General features: G+C 55.6%; 1 protein-coding gene across 3 annotated transcripts; it reads left to right on the top strand.

Annotated features, from left to right (window-relative positions):
* Window positions 1-213: 213 nt before the first annotated feature.
* On the top strand, window positions 214-17,105 carry rabep2 (rabaptin, RAB GTPase binding effector protein 2). 3 transcript variants are annotated; one of them, XM_069188334.1, is made up of 13 exons: window positions 219-480; window positions 2,139-2,300; window positions 2,622-2,701; window positions 3,819-4,133; window positions 6,337-6,432; window positions 7,860-7,958; window positions 11,551-11,670; window positions 12,491-12,569; window positions 12,965-12,976; window positions 13,074-13,129; window positions 13,917-14,015; window positions 15,141-15,257; window positions 15,334-17,105. In XM_069188334.1, the coding sequence occupies exons 1-13, from the start codon at window positions 435-437 to the stop codon at window positions 15,421-15,423; spliced, it is 1,371 nt and encodes a 456-aa protein (XP_069044435.1). In that variant the 5' UTR covers window positions 219-434; the 3' UTR covers window positions 15,424-17,105. The 3 variants fall into 3 exon arrangements, with proteins under 3 accessions (XP_069044437.1, XP_069044435.1, XP_069044436.1); XM_069188336.1 differs by lacking the exon at window positions 11,551-11,670 and having other exon boundaries at window positions 214-480; XM_069188335.1 differs by lacking the exon at window positions 12,965-12,976.
* Window positions 17,106-18,460: the final 1,355 nt, after the last annotated feature.

Raw genomic sequence — 18,460 nt, 5'->3', positions numbered from 1 at the left:
TTTGACCGGCTAACATGGCCACTAGAACGGTCTGGACTTAGTCAGGCTTGTAAGACGGCGAAACTCCTAACACTGCGCTCTTGAGCGTGTACGGCTGACCTCCCGTACGCTGTTGTCGTAAATATCCTCCAAAACCGACCCTTCCGTATTCACGAAGGTCGGCTGCGCAACAGGTGCCGGCCCGGCCTGCCCCGGTTGCGGGCTGAGAGGAAGGATGTCTTAAGTAATTTCCGTAGGCTCGGCTGGGTTGACATTTCCTGACGCCTTGAGGTTGTCGCTGTAGGAGAGAGCTGCCCCTGCCCGCCATCGCTGTCTCTTCCTGCAGGGCGCCGGGAACCTCCCCGTCTGTGCAATAACGTGTTCGTGGGGGAGAAAGCTCTCCACACGAGAGTGCTTCTTGATTTCGGGGAAGGGTGCGGAGGCATGGTGAGGGGATGGAGGAGACGCAGCCCAGCGACACCCCTCCAGCAGCGGCAGCCGGTGAGTGGCGGTCCCGGTCCCGGTCGCGCAGCGAGGCCTGCCGGCCCCCGGGGAGCCTCGGCGTCGCCTGACGGCCGCGTCCGCCCCGGGGGCCCCGCCGGCCGGCGGCGGAGGCGCGCTGTCGCGGGGGCGGGAACAGCACACGTCGCTCGGAGAGAAACTTTAAAAGAAGTTTTGCCGACTCGTTTTTTAAAAAGGACCCAAGTCGTGTTTCCTAACTCCGCTCTCGCGTGTTTTTATTAACAAACGGAAGAATAATGGAAAGTTTTCAGTGGGACGTGATCGCCGTGCTTTATTAAATAAACGCGCTTAATTAAAATCAAAACCACCATCTGGCTGTGAAGAGACTGCTAACCGGGGCAGGTCTGTACAGGAAGAGTGCTGGGAGCAGGGAGCAGGGGGGCGTCTCCGAGCCGCCCGGGCCCGAACCGAACCGAGGTTCACCCAGCCCACTGATCTTGGGGCTCGCTGTGTGCAGGCGGGCCCACGGCTGTCCTGCGTTTGTCCAGACTGCTCCACGCGTGTGTGTGGACGCTGTGATGTTACACGCGTGTAACTGTATCTTCCTCTCTATCACATTCAAGAGACATCTAATCACAAACATATGGAGCATTACTGAGAGACAGGAGATCACACTGTAGTATTATTATTATTATTTTATTATTATTATTGAGAGACAGGCTCACTGTCTGTTCCTCAGGCTGGGACAGGAGATCACACACTGTATTATTATTATTGAGAGACGGGCTCACTGTCTGTTCCTCAGGCTGGGACAGGAGATCACACACTGTATTATTATTATTGAGAGACAGGCTCACTGTCTGTTCCTCAGGCTGGGACAGGAGATCACACACTGTATTATTATTATTATTGAGAGACGGGCTCACTGTCTGTTCCTCAGGCTGGGACAGGAGATCACACACTGTATTATTATTATTGAGAGACAGGCTCACTGTCTGTTCCTCAGGCTGGGACAGGAGATCACACACTGTATTATTATTATTGAGAGACGGGCTCACTGTCTGTTTCTCAGGCTGGGACAGGAGATCACACACTGTATTATTATTATTGAGAGACAGGCTCACTGTCTGTTCCTCAGGCTGGGACAGGAGATCACACACTGTATTATTATTATTGAGAGACAGGCTCACTGTCTGTTCCTCAGGCTGGGACAGGAGATCACACACTGTATTATTATTATTGAGAGACGGGCTCACTGTCTGTTCCTCAGGCTGGGACAGGAGATCACACACTGTATTATTATTGAGAGACAGGCTCACTGTCTGTTCCTCAGGCTGGGACAGGAGATCACACACTGTATTATTATTATTGAGAGACAGGCTCACTGTCTGTTCCTCAGGCTGGGACAGGAGATCACACACTGTATTGTTATTATTGAGAGACAGGCTCACTGTCTGTTCCTCAGGCTGGGACAGGAGATCACACACTGTATTATTATTATTATTGAGAGACAGGCTCACTGTCTGTTCCTCAGGCTGGGACAGGAGATCACACACTGTATTATTATTATTATTGAGAGACGGGCTCACTGTCTGTTCCTCAGGCTGGGACAGGAGATCACACACTGTATTATTATTGAGAGACGGGCTCACAGGAGATGTGTTATGTTGTGTTTAACTCCCCTTTCTCTGACACAGAGCAGGTAGCCAGTCTCCAGGCCCAGCTAGCCGATGCCCGATCGCAGCTGGAGCACATGCAGGGCGTGGCGACGATCTGCGAGCTGACGAAGCAGGAGGCCGTAGCCGAAGTCCAGCGCTGCTGCCAGGAGGAGCTGTCGTCCCTGCAGGCTGCCATGAAGGGTGAGCCTGGCCGCGCGGCCCGAGACACTACTGTACACAGAGAGGGGTGGGGGTGGGGAACAAGCTGATGCCCTGACTGCTCTCCAGACACAGCTGGGTGAGAAACTCCAGTCAGGACAGGAGACACTACTGTACACAGAGGGGTGGGAGTGGGGAACAAGCTGATGCCCTGACTGCTCTCCAGACACAGCTGGGTGAGACAGTCCAGTCAGGACAGGAGACACTGCTGTACACGGAGAGGGGTGGGAGTGGGGAACAAGCTGTACTGTAGTGTCAGACACCCAGCTGACTGCTGTTGTCAGAGCCTGCCTGCTCTTTCAGAGACGGTGTGTCAGTACGAGTCTCGGATCGCCATGCTTCAGTCTGAGTGTGCTCACTGGAAGTCCCAGAGCAGTGACAAGGTCAGTCAGTTATTATTGTTATTGTTGTTATTATTAATATTATTATTATCTGTATCTCTCTCTCAGTGCAGTGTTAATGTACTGGAGTGTCCAGTCAGTGTGTCTGTATTAACCCCTCTCTCTCTCAGTGCAGTGTTAATGTACTGGAGTGTCCAGTCAGTGTGTGTGTATTAACCCCTCTCTCTCTCAGTGCAGTGTTAATGTACTGGAGTGTCCAGTCAGTGTGTCTGTATTAACCCCTCTCTCTCTCAGTGCAGTGTTAATGTATTGGAGTGTCCAGTCAGTGTGTGTGTATTAACCCCTCTCTCTCTCTCAGTGCAGTGTTCATGTACTGGAGTGTCCAGTCAGTGTGTCTGTATTAACCCCTCTCTCTCTCTCAGTGCAGTGTTAATGTACTGGAGTGTCCAGTCAGTGTGTGTGTATTAACCCCTCTCTCTCTCTCAGTGCAGTGTTAATGTACTGGAGTGTCCAGTCAGTGTGTCTGTATTAACCCCTCTCTCTCAGTGCAGTGTTACTGTACTGGAGTGTCCAGTCAGTGTGTCTGTATTAACCCCTCTCTCTCTCAGTGCAGTGTTAATGTACTGGAGTGTCCAGTCAGTGTGTGTGTATTAACCCCTCTCTCTCTCAGTGCAGTGTTAATGTACTGGAGTGTCCAGTCAGTGTGTGTGTATTAACCCCTCTCTCTCTCAGTGCAGTGTTAATGTACTGGAGTGTCCAGTCAGTGTGTCTGTATTAACCCCTCTCTCTCTCTCAGTGCAGTGTTAATGTACTGGAGTGTCCAGTCAGTGTGTCTGTATGAACCCCTCTCTCTCAGTGCAGTGTTAATGTACTGGAGTGTCCAGTCAGTGTGTGTGTATTAACCCCTCTCTCTCTCAGTGCAGTGTTAATGTACTGGAGTGTCCAGTCAGTGTGTGTGTATTAACCCCTCTCTCTCTCAGTGCAGTGTTAATGTACTGGAGTGTCCAGTCAGTGTGTCTGTATTAACCCCTCTCTCTCTCAGTGCAGTGTTAATGTACTGGAGTGTCAGTCAGTGTGTCTGTATTAACCCCTCTCTCTCTCAGTGCAGTGTTAATGTACTGGAGTGTCCAGTCAGTGTATTAACCTGTCTCTCTCTCAGGTGTCTCCTGCTCTCAGGTCCTCTGTGAGGGACAAGTTGGTGTCCAGCAGTGTGGAGCCCCAGTCCCAGCGCGGGGAGCCGGACCCGGAGCCCGACCCGGAGCCGGATCCTGAGGGATACTTCTCCCAGCACTGCGACATGTCCTCGCTGTCCTCCTTCTCGCTGGACACCCCCTCGCTGCCCCGCCGCCCCCCCCCGCAGGACGACACCGCCTCGCTGGTCTCCACCGGCACCCTCGTCCCCGAGGCCATCTACCTGCCCCCCCCCGGCCACAGGCTCGTCCCGCACGCCGACTGGGAGAGCACCACCGCGCAGGTACTGGGCTCCCCTGGGCTGGACTGGGCTGCCATGGGCTCTTCTGGGCTGTACTGTACTGGGCTCTCCTGGGCTGTACTGTACTGGACTGGGCTCTCCTGGGCTGTACTGTACTGGACTGGACTGGGCTCTCCTGGGCTGTACTGGACTGGACTGGGCTCCCCTGGGCTGTACTGTACTGGACTGGGCTCTCCTGGGCTGTACTGTACTGGACTGGACTGGGCTCTCCTGGGCTGTACTGGACTGGACTGGGCTCTCCTGGGCTGTACTGGACTGGACTGGGCTCCCCTGGGCTGTACTGTACTGGACTGGACTGGGCTCTCCTGGGCTGTACTGGACTGGACTGGACTGGGCTCTCCTGGGCTGTACTGGACTGGACTGGGCTCTCCTGGGCTGTACTGTACTGGGCTCCCCTGGGCTGTACTGTACTGGACTGGGCTCTCCTGGGCTGTACTGTACTGGACTGGACTGGGCTCTCCTGGGCTGTACTGGACTGGACTGGGCTCCCCTGGGCTGTACTGTACTGGACTGGACTGGGCTCTCCTGGGCTGTACTGGACTGGACTGGACTGGGCTCTCCTGGGCTGTACTGGACTGGACTGGGCTCTCCTGGGCTGTACTGTACTGGACTGGACTGGGCTCTCCTGGGCTGTACTGGACTGGACTGGGCTCCCCTGGGCTGTACTGGACTGTACTGGGCTCTCCTGCGCTGTACTGTACTGGACTGGACTGGGCTCTCCTGGGCTGTACTGGACTGGACTGGACTGGGCTCTCCTGGGCTGTACTGGACTGGACTGGGCTCCCCTGGGCTGTACTGGACTGTACTGGGCTCTCCTGCGCTGTACTGTACTGGACTGGACTGGGCTCTCCTGGGCTGTACTGGACTGGACTGGGCTCCCCTGGGCTGTACTGTACTGGACTGGACTGGGCTCTCCTGGGCTGTACTGGACTGGACTGGACTGGGCTCTCCTGGGCTGTACTGGACTGGACTGGGCTCTCCTGGGCTGTACTGTACTGGACTGGACTGGGCTCTCCTGGGCTGTACTGGACTGGACTGGGCTCCCCTGGGCTGTACTGGACTGTACTGGGCTCTCCTGCGCTGTACTGTACTGGACTGGACTGGGCTCTCCTGGGCTGTACTGGACTGGACTGGGCTCTCCTGGGCTGTACTGTACTGGACTGGACTGGGCTCTCCTGGGCTGTACTGGACTGGACTGGGCTCCCCTGGGCTGTACTGGACTGTACTGGGCTCTCCTGCGCTGTACTGTACTGGACTGGACTGGGCTCTCCTGGGCTGTACTGGACTGGACTGGGCTCTCCTGGGCTGTACTGTACTGGACTGGACTGGGCTCTCCTGGGCTGTACTGGACTGGACTGGGCTCTCCTGGGCTGTACTGTACTGGACTGGACTGGGCTCTCCTGGGCTGTACTGGACTGGACTGGGCTCCCCTGGGCTGTACTGGACTGTACTGGGCTCTCCTGGGCTGTACTGGACTGGACTGGGCTCTCCTGGGCTGTACTGTACTGGACTGGACTGGGCTCTCCTGGGCTGTACTGGACTGGACTGGGCTCCCCTGGGCTGTACTGGACTGGACTGGGCTCCCCTGGGCTGTACTGTACTGGGCTCTCCTGGGCTGTACTGGACTGGACTGGGCTCTCCTGGGCTGTACTGTACTGGACTGGACTGGGCTCTCCTGGGCTGTACTGGACTGGACTGGGCTCCCCTGGGCTGTACTGGACTGTACTGGGCTCTCCTGCGCTGTACTGTACTGGACTGGACTGGGCTCCCCTGGGCTGTACTGGACTGGACTGGGCTCTCCTGGGCTGTACTGTACTGTACTGGTCTCCCCTGGGCTGTACTGGACTGTACTGGGCTCCCCTGGGCTGTACTGGACTGGACTGGACTGGGCTCCCCTGGGCTGTACTGGACTGGACTGGGCTCTCCTGGGCTGTACTGGGCTCTCCTGGGCTGTACTGGACTGTACTGGGCTCTCCTGGGCTGTACTGTACTGGACTGTACTGGGCTCCCCTGGGCTGTACTGGACTGTACTGGGCTCCCCTGGGCTGTACTGTACTGGGCTCTCCTGGGCTGTACTGTACTGGACTGGGCTCTCCTGGGCTGTACTGTACTGGACTGGACTGGACTGGTCTCTCCTGGGCTGGACTGTACTGTACTGAACTGATCAGCACTGCTCTGTCTTGAGGTGGTGGAGCTGCAGGCAGCCGTAGCACGGGTTCGAGAGGAGAAGGCTGAACTGGAGAAAGAGCTGGAAAGTACAACAACTCAGACAGCAGAACAGGTCTGTATGAAGCCCTCTCTCTCTCAGTGCAGTGTTAATGTACTGGAGTGTCCAGTCAGTGTGTCTGTATGAACCCCTCTCTCTCTCAGTGCAGTGTTGATGTACTGGAGTGTCCAGTCAGTGTGTCTGTATGAACCCCTCTCTCTCTCAGTGCAGTGTTAACGTACTGGAGTGTCCAGTCAGTGTGTCTGTATGAACCCCTCTCTCTCTCAGTGCAGTGTTAATGTACTGGAGTGTCCAGTCAGTGTGTGTATTAACCCCTCTCTCTCAGTGCAGTGTTAATGTACTGGAGTGTCCAGTCAGTGTGTCTGTATGAACCCCTCTCTCTCTCAGTGCAGTGTTAATGTCCTGGAGTGTCCAGTCAGTGTGTCTGTATTAACACCTCTCTCTCTCAGTGCAGTGTTCATGTACTGGAGTGTCCAGTCAGTGTGTCTGTATGAACCCCTCTCTCTCTCAGTGCAGTGTTAATGTACTGGAGTGTCCAGTCAGTGTGTCTGTATGAACCCCTCTCTCTCTCAGTGCAGTGTTAATGTCCTGGAGTGTCCAGTCAGTGTGTCTGTATTAACACCTCTCTCTCTCAGTGCAGTGTTCATGTACTGGAGTGTCCAGTCAGTGTGTCTGTATGAACCCCTCTCTCTCTCAGTGCAGTGTTAATGTACTGGAGTGTCCAGTCAGTGTGTGTGTATTAACCCCTCTCTCTCAGTGCAGTGTTAATGTACTGGAGTGTCCAGTCAGTGTGTCTGTATTAACCCCTCTCTCTCTCAGTGCAGTGTTAATGTACTGGAGTGTCCAGTCAGTGTGTCTGTATTAACCCCTCTCTCTCTCAGTGCAGTGTTAATGTACTGGAGTGTCCAGTCAGTGTGTCTGTATTAACCCCTCTCTCTCTCAGTGCAGTGTTCATGTACTGGAGTGTCCAGTCAGTGTGTCTGTATTAACCCCTCTCTCTCTCAGTGCAGTGTTCATGTACTGGAGTGTCCAGTCAGTGTGTGTGTATTAACCCCTCTCTCTCTCAGTGCAGTGTTAATGTACTGGAGTGTCCAGTCAGTGTGTCTGTATTAACCCCTCTCTCTCTCAGTGCAGTGTTAATGTACTGGAGTGTCCAGTCAGTGTGTCTGTATTAACCCCTCTCTCTCTCAGTGCAGTGTTAATGTACTGGAGTGTCAGTCAGTGTGTCTGTATTAACCCCTCTCTCTCTCAGTGCAGTGTTAATGTACTGGAGTGTCCAGTCAGTGTGTCTGTATTAACCCCTCTCTCTCTCAGTGCAGTGTTAATGTACTGGAGTGTCCAGTCAGTGTGTCTGTATTAACCCCTCTCTCTCTCAGTGCAGTGTTAATGTACTGGAGTGTCCAGTCAGTGTGTCTGTATTAACCCCTCTCTCTCAGTGCAGTGTTAATGTCCTGGAGTGTCTCTCTCTCTCTCTCTGTCAGGTGTCAGCCCTTCAGTCTCAAGTCCAGACCTCGGAGACTCTGCTGCAGGAGCTGCAGGTGTCTCTCTCGCAGTCTCAGAGCACTGTCCAGGCCCGTCTGGTGAGTGTGCTGAACCGAGCCTCCCCGATCACGACTCCACTCGTACGAGCAGGTGCCTCTGCACTGGCGCCAGGAAGGGTTAAAACCAGTGTATCATTAACCCATTCAGGCCTGAATGTGCTGTGTCACACACAGTGGGGACTGTGTCCCTGTAGCCTGAGTGTCTCACAAGGCCCAGTAGTGCGATGTGCTGTGTCACACAGTGGGGACTGTGTCCCTGTAGCCTGAGTGTCTCACAAGGCCCAGTAGTGCGATGTGCTGTGTCACACAGTGGGGACTGTGTCCCTGTAGCCTGAGTGTCTCACAAGGCCCAGTAGTGCGATGTGCTGTGTCACACAGTGGGGACTGTGTCCCTGTAGCCTGAGTGTCTCACAAGGCCCAGTAGTGCGATGTGCTGTGTCACACAGTGGGGACTGTGTCCCTGTAGCCTGAGTGTCTCACAAGGCCCAGTAATGCGATGAGCTGTGTCACACAGTGGGGACTGTGTCCCTGTAGCCTGAGTGTCTCACAAGGCCCAGTAGTGCGATGTGCTGTGTCACACAGTGGGGACTGTGTCCCTGTAGCCCGAGTGTCTCACAAGGCCCAGTAGTGCGATGTGCTGTGTCACACAGTGGGGACTGTGTCCCTGTAGCCCGAGTGTCTCACAAGGCCCAGTAGTGCGATGTGCTGTGTCACACAGTGGGGACTGTGTCCCTGTAGCCCGAGTGTCTCACAAGGCCCAGTAGTGCGATGTGCTGTGTCACACAGTGGGGATTGTGTCCCTGTAGCCTGAGTGTCTCACAAGGCCCAGTAGTGCGATGTGCTGTGTCACACAGTGGGGACTGTGTCCCTGTAGCCTGAGTGTCTCACAAGGCCCAGTAGTGCGATGTGCTGTGTCACACAGTGGGGACTGTGTCCCTGTAGCCTGAGTGTCTCACAAGGCCCAGTAGTGCGATGTGCTGTGTCACACAGTGGGGATTGTGTCCCTGTAGCCTGAGTGTCTCACAAGGCCCAGTAGTGCGATGTGCTGTGTCACACAGTGGGGACTGTGTCCCTGTAGCCTGAGTGTCTCACAAGGCCCAGTAGTGCGATGTGCTGTGTCACACAGTGGGGATTGTGTCCCTGTAGCCTGAGTGTCTCACAAGGCCCAGTAGTGCGATGTGCTGTGTCACACAGTGGGGACTGTGTCCCTGTAGCCTGAGTGTCTCACAAGGCCCAGTAGTGCGATGTGCTGTGTCACACAGTGGGGACTGTGTCCCTGTAGCCCGAGTGTCTCACAAGGCCCAGTAGTGCGATGTGCTGTGTCACACAGTGGGGATTGTGTCCCTGTAGCCCGAGTGTCTCACAAGGCCCAGTAGTGCGATGTGCTGTGTCACACAGTGGGGACTGTGTCCCTGTAGCCCGAGTGTCTCACAAGGCCCAGTAGTGCGATGTGCTGTGTCACACAGTGGGGACTGTGTCCCTGTAGCCCGAGTGTCTCACAAGGCCCAGTAGTGCGATGTGCTGTGTCACACAGTGGGGACTGTGTCCCTGTAGCCCGAGTGTCTCACAAGGCCCAGTAGTGCGATGTGCTGTGTCACACAGTGGGGATTGTGTCCCTGTAGCCTGAGCGTCTCACAAGGCCCAGTAGTGCGATGTGCTGTGTCACACAGTGGGGACTGTGTCCCTGTAGCCTGAGCGTCTCACAAGGCCCAGTAGTGCGATGTGCTGTGTCACACAGTGGGGACTGTGTCCCTGTAGCCTGAGCGTCTCACAAGGCCCAGTAGTGCGATGTGCTGTCACACAGTGGGGACTGTGTCCCTGTAGCCTGAGCGTCTCACAAGGCCCAGTAGTGCGATGTGCTGTGTCACACAGTGGGGACTGTGTCCCTGTAGCCTGAGCGTCTCACAAGGCCCAGTAGTGCGATGTGCTGTGTCACACAGTGGGGACTGTGTCCCTGTAGCCTGAGTGTCTCACAAGGCCCAGTAGTGCGATGTGCTGTGTCACACAGTGGGGACTGTGTCCCTGTAGCCTGAGTGTCTCACAAGGCCCAGTAGTGCGATGTGCTGTGTCACACAGTGGGGACTGTGTCCCTGTAGCCTGAGTGTCTCACAAGGCCCAGTAGTGCGATGTGCTGTGTCACACAGTGGGGACTGTGTCCCTGTAGCCTGAGTGTCTCACAAGGCCCAGTAGTGCGATGTGCTGTGTCACACAGTGGGGACTGTGTCCCTGTAGCCTGAGTGTCTCACAAGGCCCAGTAGTGCGATGTGCTGTGTCACACAGTGGGGACTGTGTCCCTGTAGCCCGAGTGTCTCACAAGGCCCAGTAATGCGATGTGCTGTGTCACACAGTGGGGACTGTGTCCCTGTAGCCCGAGTGTCTCACAAGGCCCAGTAGTGCGATGAGCTGTGTCACACAGTGGGGACTGTGTCCCTGTAGCCCGAGTGTCTCACAAGGCCCAGTAGTGCGATGTGCTGTGTCACACAGTGGGGACTGTGTCCCTGTAGCCCGAGTGTCTCACAAGGCCCAGTAGTGCGATGTGCTGTGTCACACAGTGGGGACTGTGTCCCTGTAGCCTGAGTGTCTCACAAGGCCCAGTAGTGCGATGTGCTGTGTCACACAGTGGGGACTGTGTCCCTGTAGCCTGAGTGTCTCACAAGGCCCAGTAGTGCGATGTGCTGTGTCACACAGTGGGGATTGTGTCCCTGTAGCCTGAGTGTCTCACAAGGCCCAGTAGTGCGATGTGCTGTGTCACACAGTGGGGACTGTGTCCCTGTAGCCTGAGTGTCTCACAAGGCCCAGTAGTGCGATGTGCTGTGTCACACAGTGGGGATTGTGTCCCTGTAGCCCGAGTGTCTCACAAGGCCCAGTAGTGCGATGTGCTGTGTCACACAGTGGGGATTGTGTCCCTGTAGCCCGAGTGTCTCACAAGGCCCAGTAGTGCGATGTGCTGTGTCACACAGTGGGGACTGTGTCCCTGTAGCCCGAGTGTCTCACAAGGCCCAGTAGTGCGATGTGCTGTGTCACACAGTGGGGACTGTGTCCCTGTAGCCCGAGTGTCTCACAAGGCCCAGTAGTGCGATGTGCTGTGTCACACAGTGGGGACTGTGTCCCTGTAGCCCGAGTGTCTCACAAGGCCCAGTAGTGCGATGTGCTGTGTCACACAGTGGGGATTGTGTCCCTGTAGCCTGAGCGTCTCACAAGGCCCAGTAGTGCGATGTGCTGTGTCACACAGTGGGGACTGTGTCCCTGTAGCCTGAGCGTCTCACAAGGCCCAGTAGTGCGATGTGCTGTGTCACACAGTGGGGACTGTGTCCCTGTAGCCTGAGCGTCTCACAAGGCCCAGTAGTGCGATGTGCTGTCACACAGTGGGGACTGTGTCCCTGTAGCCTGAGCGTCTCACAAGGCCCAGTAGTGCGATGTGCTGTGTCACACAGTGGGGACTGTGTCCCTGTAGCCTGAGCGTCTCACAAGTGTCCCTGACTCAGTCCTCTGCAGGACAGGTGGCTGTGGGGGAGGTGCTTCTCAGGACAGCAGGCAGGCTGGAGGGGCTCAGGACCTGACTCTTCCTGTGAGAGTTAACCCCTGTCCCCCTGTCCCCCTGTCCCCCTGTCCCCCTGTCCCCCTGTCCCAGGCGGAGCTGTCCTGCTCTCATCAGAAGGTGTGCATGGAGCTGGCCAGGCTGTCTCAGGAGAACCGGCTGACGACAGCAGAGAGTGAGCTGGGCTCCCCCCCGCCTCCTGCTCCCTTGCAGGTACCGTCCCTGTCCCGGGCTCTCAGTTGGACCAGGAGGACAGCCGGTCCGGTGGCTCAGGTCCGGTCCTGTAACACCAGGAGGACAGCCGGTCCGGTGGCTCAGGTCCGGTCCTGTTGGAGCAGGAGGACAGCCGGTCCAGTGGTTCAGGTCCGGTCCTGTTGGACCAGGAGGACAGCCGGTCCAGTGGCTCAGGTCCGGTCCTGTTACACCAGGAGGACAGCCGGTCCGGTGGTTCAGGTCCGGTCCTGTTACACCAGGAGGACAGCCGGTCCGGTGGTTCAGGTCCGGTCCTGTTGGACCAGGAGGACAGCCGGTCCGGTGGCTCAGGTCCGGTCCTGTTACACCAGGAGGACAGCCGGTCCGGTGGTTCAGGTCCGGTCCTGTTACACCAGGAGGACAGCCGGTCCGGTGGCTCAGGTCCGGTCCTGTTACACCAGGAGGACAGCCGGTCCGGTGGCTCAGGTCCGGTCCTGTTGGACCAGGAGGACAGCCGGTCCGGTGGCTCAGGTCCGGTCCTGTTGCACCAGGAGGACAGCCGGTCCGGTGGCTCAGGTCCGGTCCTGTTGCACCAGGAGGAGAGCCGGTCCGGTGGCTCAGGTCCGGTCCTGTTGCACCAGGAGGACAGCCGGTCCGGTGGTTCAGGTCCGGTCCTGTTACACCAGGAGGACAGCCGGTCCGGTGGCTCAGGTCCGGTCCTGTTGGAGCAGGAGGACAGCTGGTCCGGTGGCTCAGGTCCGGTCCTGTTGGAGCAGGAGGACAGGAGTGGGGCTGGTGTTATCTGGCAGTGCAGCAGTGTGAGGTCTCTCTTGTCCTGCAGGGGACGCACTGCGAGGAGAGACTGAGGATTGAGATTGTGAATCTGAAGGAGCAGCTGGAGACGAGGACTGAGGAGAGTGGTGTGTCTCTCTCGAACCATGGCTGTCTCCGTCCGTCTCTCTCTACCTGCTTGTCTCCCTCTCTTTACCTGTCTGTTTCCCTCTGTCTCTCTCTCTTTCCCTCTCTCTCCCCGTCTCTCTTTTAACATCTCTCTCTCCCCTTGTCTCTCTCTCTGTCTTCCTGTCTCTTTCCCCCTGCCTGTCTGTCTCTTTACCTGCCTCTCTCTCCCCCCGTCTGTCTCTCTACCTTGCTGTCTTATCCCGTCTCTCTCCTTGTCTGTCTCTCTCCCACTATCTCTCTCTTTCTCCCTGACTCTCCCTACCTGTCTCTCTCTCTCGGAGTGTCGGTAAGGTTAACACCTGTCTCTCTCTCTCTCTCTCTCTCTCTCGTCTCTGGCCTGTGATGGTGACCACAGAGGTCCTGGAAGGTCAGTTCCAGTCTTTATCGCTCAGTCTTGGGGTTTATGGTTTAGTCTTACTCTGTCCTCACGAGCAGCTGAGATCAGCCCCCTCTGTCTCTCTCAGTCCAGCTGTCCAGCCTCAAGACCGAGACGGATCGTATCCAGACCCACAACGAGCAGGTGAGGAGGGGACTGTCTGCCTCACTGTATTAACCCCTCTCTCTCTCTCAGTGCAGTGTTCATGTACTGGAGTGTCCAGTCAGTGTGTCTGTATTAACCCCCCTCTCTCTCTCTCAGTGCAGTGTTAATGTACTGGAGTGTCCAGTCAGTGTGTCTGTATTAACCCCTCTCTCTCTCAGTGCAGTGTTAATGTACTGAAGTGTCCAGTCAGTGTGTCTGTATTAACCCCTCTCTCTCTCTCAGTGCAGTGTTAATGTACTGAAGTGTCCAGTCAGTGTGTCTGTATTAACCCCTCTCTCTCTCAGTGCAGTGTTCATGTACTGGAGTGTCCAGTCAGTGTGTCTGTATTGACCCCTCTCTCTCTCAGTGCAGTGTTAATGTACTGGAGTGTCCAGTCAGTGTGTCTGTATGAACCCCTCTCTCTCTCTCAGTGCAGTGTTAATGTACTGGAGTGTCCAGTCAGTGTGTCTGTATTAACCCCTCTCTCTCTCAGTGCAGTGTTAATGTACTGGAGTGTCCAGTCAGTGTGTGTGTATTAACCCCTCTCTCTCTCAGTGCAGTGTTAATGTACTGGAGTGTCCAGTCAGTGTGTGTGTATTAACCCCTCTCTCTCTCAGTGCAGTGTTCATGTACTGGAGTGTCCAGTCAGTGTGTCTGTATGAACCCCTCTCTCTCTCAGTGCAGTGTTAATGTACTGGAGTGTCCAGTCAGTGTGTGTGTATTAACCCCTCTCTCTCTCAGTGCAGTGTTAATGTACTGGAGTGTTTATTCACTGTCGATTTCACAGTTGCAGTCAGAGTTGGACGCCTGTCGCACTGAGTTGTCTGCGTTGCGTCTGGCACTGTCTCACCTACAGAAAGATGTGAAGGCACAGATCAGCGAAAAGGTCCGTCTCTTTCTCACCTCTTCTTCTCTATTAACCCCCCTCTCCTCTCTCTCCTGTATTAACCCTCCCTCTCTCCTGTATTAACCCCCTCCTCTCTCCTGTATTAACCCCTCTCCCCTCTCTCCTGTATTAACCCCTCTCTCCTGTATTAACCCCTCTCCCCTCTCTGTCCTGTATTAACCCCTCTCTCTCCTGTATTAACCTCTCTCCTCTCTCCTGTATTAACCCCTCTCTCCTCTCTCTCCTGTATTAACCCCTCTCCTCTCTCTGTCCTATATTAACCCCTCTCTCCTCTCTCTGTCCTATATTAACCCCTCTCTCCTCTCTCTCCCCTGTATTAACCCCTCTCTCCTCTCTCTCCTGTATTAACCCCTCTCCCCTCTGTCCTGTATTAACCCCTCTCTCCTCTCTCTCTCCTGTATTAACCCCCCTCTCTCCTCTCTCTCCTGTATTAACCCCTCTCTCCCCTCTGTCCTGTATTAACCCCCCTCTCTCTCCTGTATTAACCCCTCTCTCTCTCTCCTGTATAAACCCCTCTCCCCTCTGTCCTGTATTAACCCCCCTCTCTCCTCTCTCCCTCCTGTATTAACCCCTCTCTCCTCTCTCTCTCCTGTATTAACCCCTCTCTCTTCTCTCTCTCCTGTATTAACCCCTCTCTCCTCTCTCTCTCCTGTATAAACCCCTCTCTCCTCTCTCTCTCCTGTATAAACCCCTCTCTCCTCTCTCTCCTGTATTAACCCCCCTCTCTCCTCTCTCTCCCCTGTATAAACCCCTCTCTCCTCTCTCTCCCCTGTATAAACCCCTCTCCTCTCTCTCCTGTATTAACCCCTCTCCTCTCTCTCTCCTGTATTAACCCCTCTCCTCTCTCTCCCCTGTATAAACCCCTCTCTCCTCTCTCTCTCCTGTATAAACCCCTCTCTCCTCTCTCTCCCCTGTATAAACCCCTCTCCTCTCTCTCTCCTGTATTAACCCCTCTCTCCTCTCTCTGTCCTGTATAAACCCCTCTCCTCTTTCTCTCCTGTATAAACCCCTCTCTCCTCTCTCTCCTGTATTAACCCCTCTCCCCTCTGTCCTGTATTAACCCCTCTCTCCTCTCTCCCCTGTATTAACCCCTCTCTCTCTCAGGAGAAGCTGCAGGAACAGAACCTGGAGCAGCGCAGTAAACTCATCCGGCTGCAGTCGGACCTGGACACCAGCCAGGCCGTCCAGCGAGACTTCGTCCAGCTGTCCCAGGCGCTGCAGGTGTGTCCTGGCCCGACCCGTCCGCCCGGCCCGCGGGCGGGGCGGTGTCGTCAGCGGCCCTGTCTCTCTCTCCCAGGTGCGCCTGGAGCAGGTCCGACTGGCCCAGACGCTGGACCAGGTGCAGAGGCTGCTGGACGGGCAGGGCGACCCGCCCTCGGAGCCCTGAGCCAATCCCATCCCGGCCTGGACCTCCGGGGAGCCAATCAGGGGCCGGGAGGGGCGGAGCTGCGATCACGAGTTTTATACACTGGAGAGACTCTTCATCACCCTCCTCCTCTTCCTCAGAGCTGTAGACTCACTGCACACAGACCCAGTCCAGCTGCTTCATCATCACCCTCCTCTTCCTCAGAGCTGTAGACTCACTGCACACAGACCCAGTCCAGCTGCTTCATCATCACCCTCCTCTTCCTCAGGGCTGTAGACTCACTGCTTCATCATCACCCTCCTCTTCCTCAGAGCTGTAGACTCACTGCACACAGACCCAGTCCAGCTGCTTCATTATCACCCTCCTCTTCCTCAGAGCTGTAGACTCACTGCACACAGACCCAGTCCAGCTGCTTCATCACCCTCCTCCTCTTCCTCAGGGCTGTAGACTCACTGCTTCATCATCACCCTCCTCTTCCTCAGAGCTGTAGACTCACTGCACACAGACCCAGTCCAGCTGCTTCATCATCACCCTCCTCTTCCTCAGAGCTGTAGACTCACTGCACACAGACCCAGTCCAGCTGCTTCATCACCCTCCTCCTCTTCCTCAGGGCTGTAGACTCACTGCTTCATCATCACCCTCCTCTTCCTCAGAGCTGTAAACACTGCACACAGGCCCAGTCCAGCTGCTTCATCATCACCCTCCTCTTCCTCAGAGCTGTAGACTCACTGCACACAGACCCAGTCCAGCTGCTTCATCCTCCTCCTCTTCCTCAGAGCTGTAGACTCACTGCACACAGACCCAGTCCAGCTGCTTCATCATCACCCTCCTCTTCCTCAGAGCTGTAGACTCACTGCTTCATCAGCTCTGGACACTGGACACTGGGGGAGGAGTGTGTCTGTCAGAGAGCTCTGGACACTGGACACTGGGGGAGGAGTGTGTCTGTCGGAGAGCTCTGGACACTGGACACTGGGGGAGGAGTGTGTCTGTCGGAGAGCTCTGGACACTGGACACTGGGGGAGGAGTGTGTCTGTCACAGAGCTCTGGACACTGGACACTGGACACTGGGGGAGGAGTGTGTCTGTCAGAGAGCTCTGGACACTGGGGGAGGAGTGTGTCTGTCAGAGAGCTCTGGACACTGGACACTGGGGGAGGAGTGTGTCTGTCGGAGAGCTCTGGACACTGGACACTGGGGGAGGAGTGTGTCTGTCAGAGAGCTCTGGACACTGGACACTGGGGGAGGAGTGTGTCTGTCAGAGAGCTCTGGACACTGGACACTGGGGGAGGAGTGTGTCTGTCAGAGAGCTCTGGACACGACACTGGGGGAGGAGTGTGTCTGTCAGAGAGCTCTGGACACTGGACACTGGGGGAGGAGTGTGTCTGTCAGAGAGCTCTGGACACTGGACACTGGGGGAGGAGTGTGTCTGTCAGAGATCTCTGGACACTGGACACTGGGGGAGGAGTGTGTCTGTCAGAGAGCTCTGGACACTGGGGGAGGAGTGTGTCTGTCAGAGAGCTCTGGACACTGGACACTGGGGGAGGAGTGTGTCTGTCGGAGAGCTCTGGACACTGGACACTGGGGGAGGAGTGTGTCTGTCAGAGAGCTCTGGACACTGGACACTGGACACTGGTGACTGGGGTTGAAATGTGTTAGTCTGGAATTTTCCTGTTCACCAGATGTAAAATATATGGATTTATATTGACTGATGTCGGATTGTGTTTTATACTCCTGCACAGGGCAGGAGGGGTGGACAGACCAGAGAGAGAGAGGTGGACAGTGGATACAGATGACCAGAGAGAGAGAGAGAGAGAGAGAGGGGTGGACAGTGGATACAGATGACCAGAGAGAGAGGGGTGGACAGTAGATACAGATGACCAGAGAGAGAGAGGGGTGGACAGTGGATACAGATGACCAGAGAGAGAGAGAGACAGGTGGACAGTGGATACAGATGACTACAGAGAGAGAGAGACAGGTGGACAGTGGATACAGATGACCAGAGAGAGAGAGAGACAGGTGGACAGTGGATACAGATGACCAGAGAGAGAGAGAGACAGGTGGACAGTGGATACAGATGACCAGAGAGACAGAGAGGGGTGGACAGTGGATACAGATGACCAGAGAGAGAGAGGGGTGGACAGGGGACACAGATGACCAGAGAGAGAGAGAGGGGTGGACAGTAGATACAGATGACCAGAGAGAGAGAGGGGTGGACAGTAGATACAGATGACCAGAGAGAGAGAGGGGTGGACATCAGATACAGATGACCAGAGAGAGAGAGAGGGGTGGACAGTGGATACAGATGACCAGAGAGAGAGAGAGGGGTGGACAGTGGATGCAGATGACCAGAGAGAGAGAGGGGTGGACAGTAGATACAGATGACCAGAGAGAGAGAGAGGGGTGGACAGTAGATACAGATGACCAGAGAGAGAGAGAGGGGTGGACAGTAGATACAGATGACCAGAGAGAGAGAGGGGTGGACAGTAGATACAGATGACCAGAGAGAGAGAGGGGTGGACAGGGGACACAGATGACCAGAGAGAGAGAGGGGTGGACAGTGGACACAGATGACCAGAGAGAGAGAGAGGGGTGGACAGTGGACACAGATGACCAGAGAGAGAGAGGGGTGGACAGTGGACACAGATGACCAGAGAGAGAGAGAGAGGGGTGGACAGTAGATACAGATGACCAGAGAGAGAGGGGTGGACAGTGGACACAGATGACCAGAGAGAGAGAGAGGGGTGGACAGTGGACACAGATGACCAGAGAGAGAGAGGGGTGGACAGTGGACACAGATGACCAGAGAGAGAGAGAGGGGTGGACAGTGGACACAGATGACCAGAGAGAGGGGTGGACAGTAGATACAGATGACCAGAGAGAGAGGGGTGGACAGTGGACACAGATGACCAGAGAGAGAGAGAGGGGTGGACAGTGGATACAGATGACCAGAGAGAGAGCGAGAGAGAGGTGGACAGTGGATACAGATGACCAGAGAGAGAGACAGGTGAACAGTGGATACAGATGACCAGAGAGAGAGAGGGGTGGACAGGGGACACAGAT

The sequence above is a fragment of the Lepisosteus oculatus genome, chromosome 4 (genome assembly GCF_040954835.1).
Source record: "Lepisosteus oculatus isolate fLepOcu1 chromosome 4, fLepOcu1.hap2, whole genome shotgun sequence".
Lineage (NCBI taxonomy): Eukaryota > Metazoa > Chordata > Actinopteri > Semionotiformes > Lepisosteidae > Lepisosteus > Lepisosteus oculatus.
Note: the sequence above shows the minus strand (reverse complement) of the source record. Positions and strands in the feature narration are given on the sequence as shown.

Coding starts and splice junctions, on each gene's coding strand:
- rabep2 (XM_069188334.1), top strand. CDS start 435: ATGGAGGAGACGCAGCCCAGCGACACCCCTCCAGCAGCGGCAGCCG. Junction 14,016..15,140: donor AGGCACAGATCAGCGAAAAG/GTCCGTCTCTTT, acceptor TCTCTCTCTCAG/GAGAAGCTGCAGGAACAGAA. Junction 15,258..15,333: donor AGCTGTCCCAGGCGCTGCAG/GTGTGTCCTGGC, acceptor TCTCTCTCCCAG/GTGCGCCTGGAGCAGGTCCG.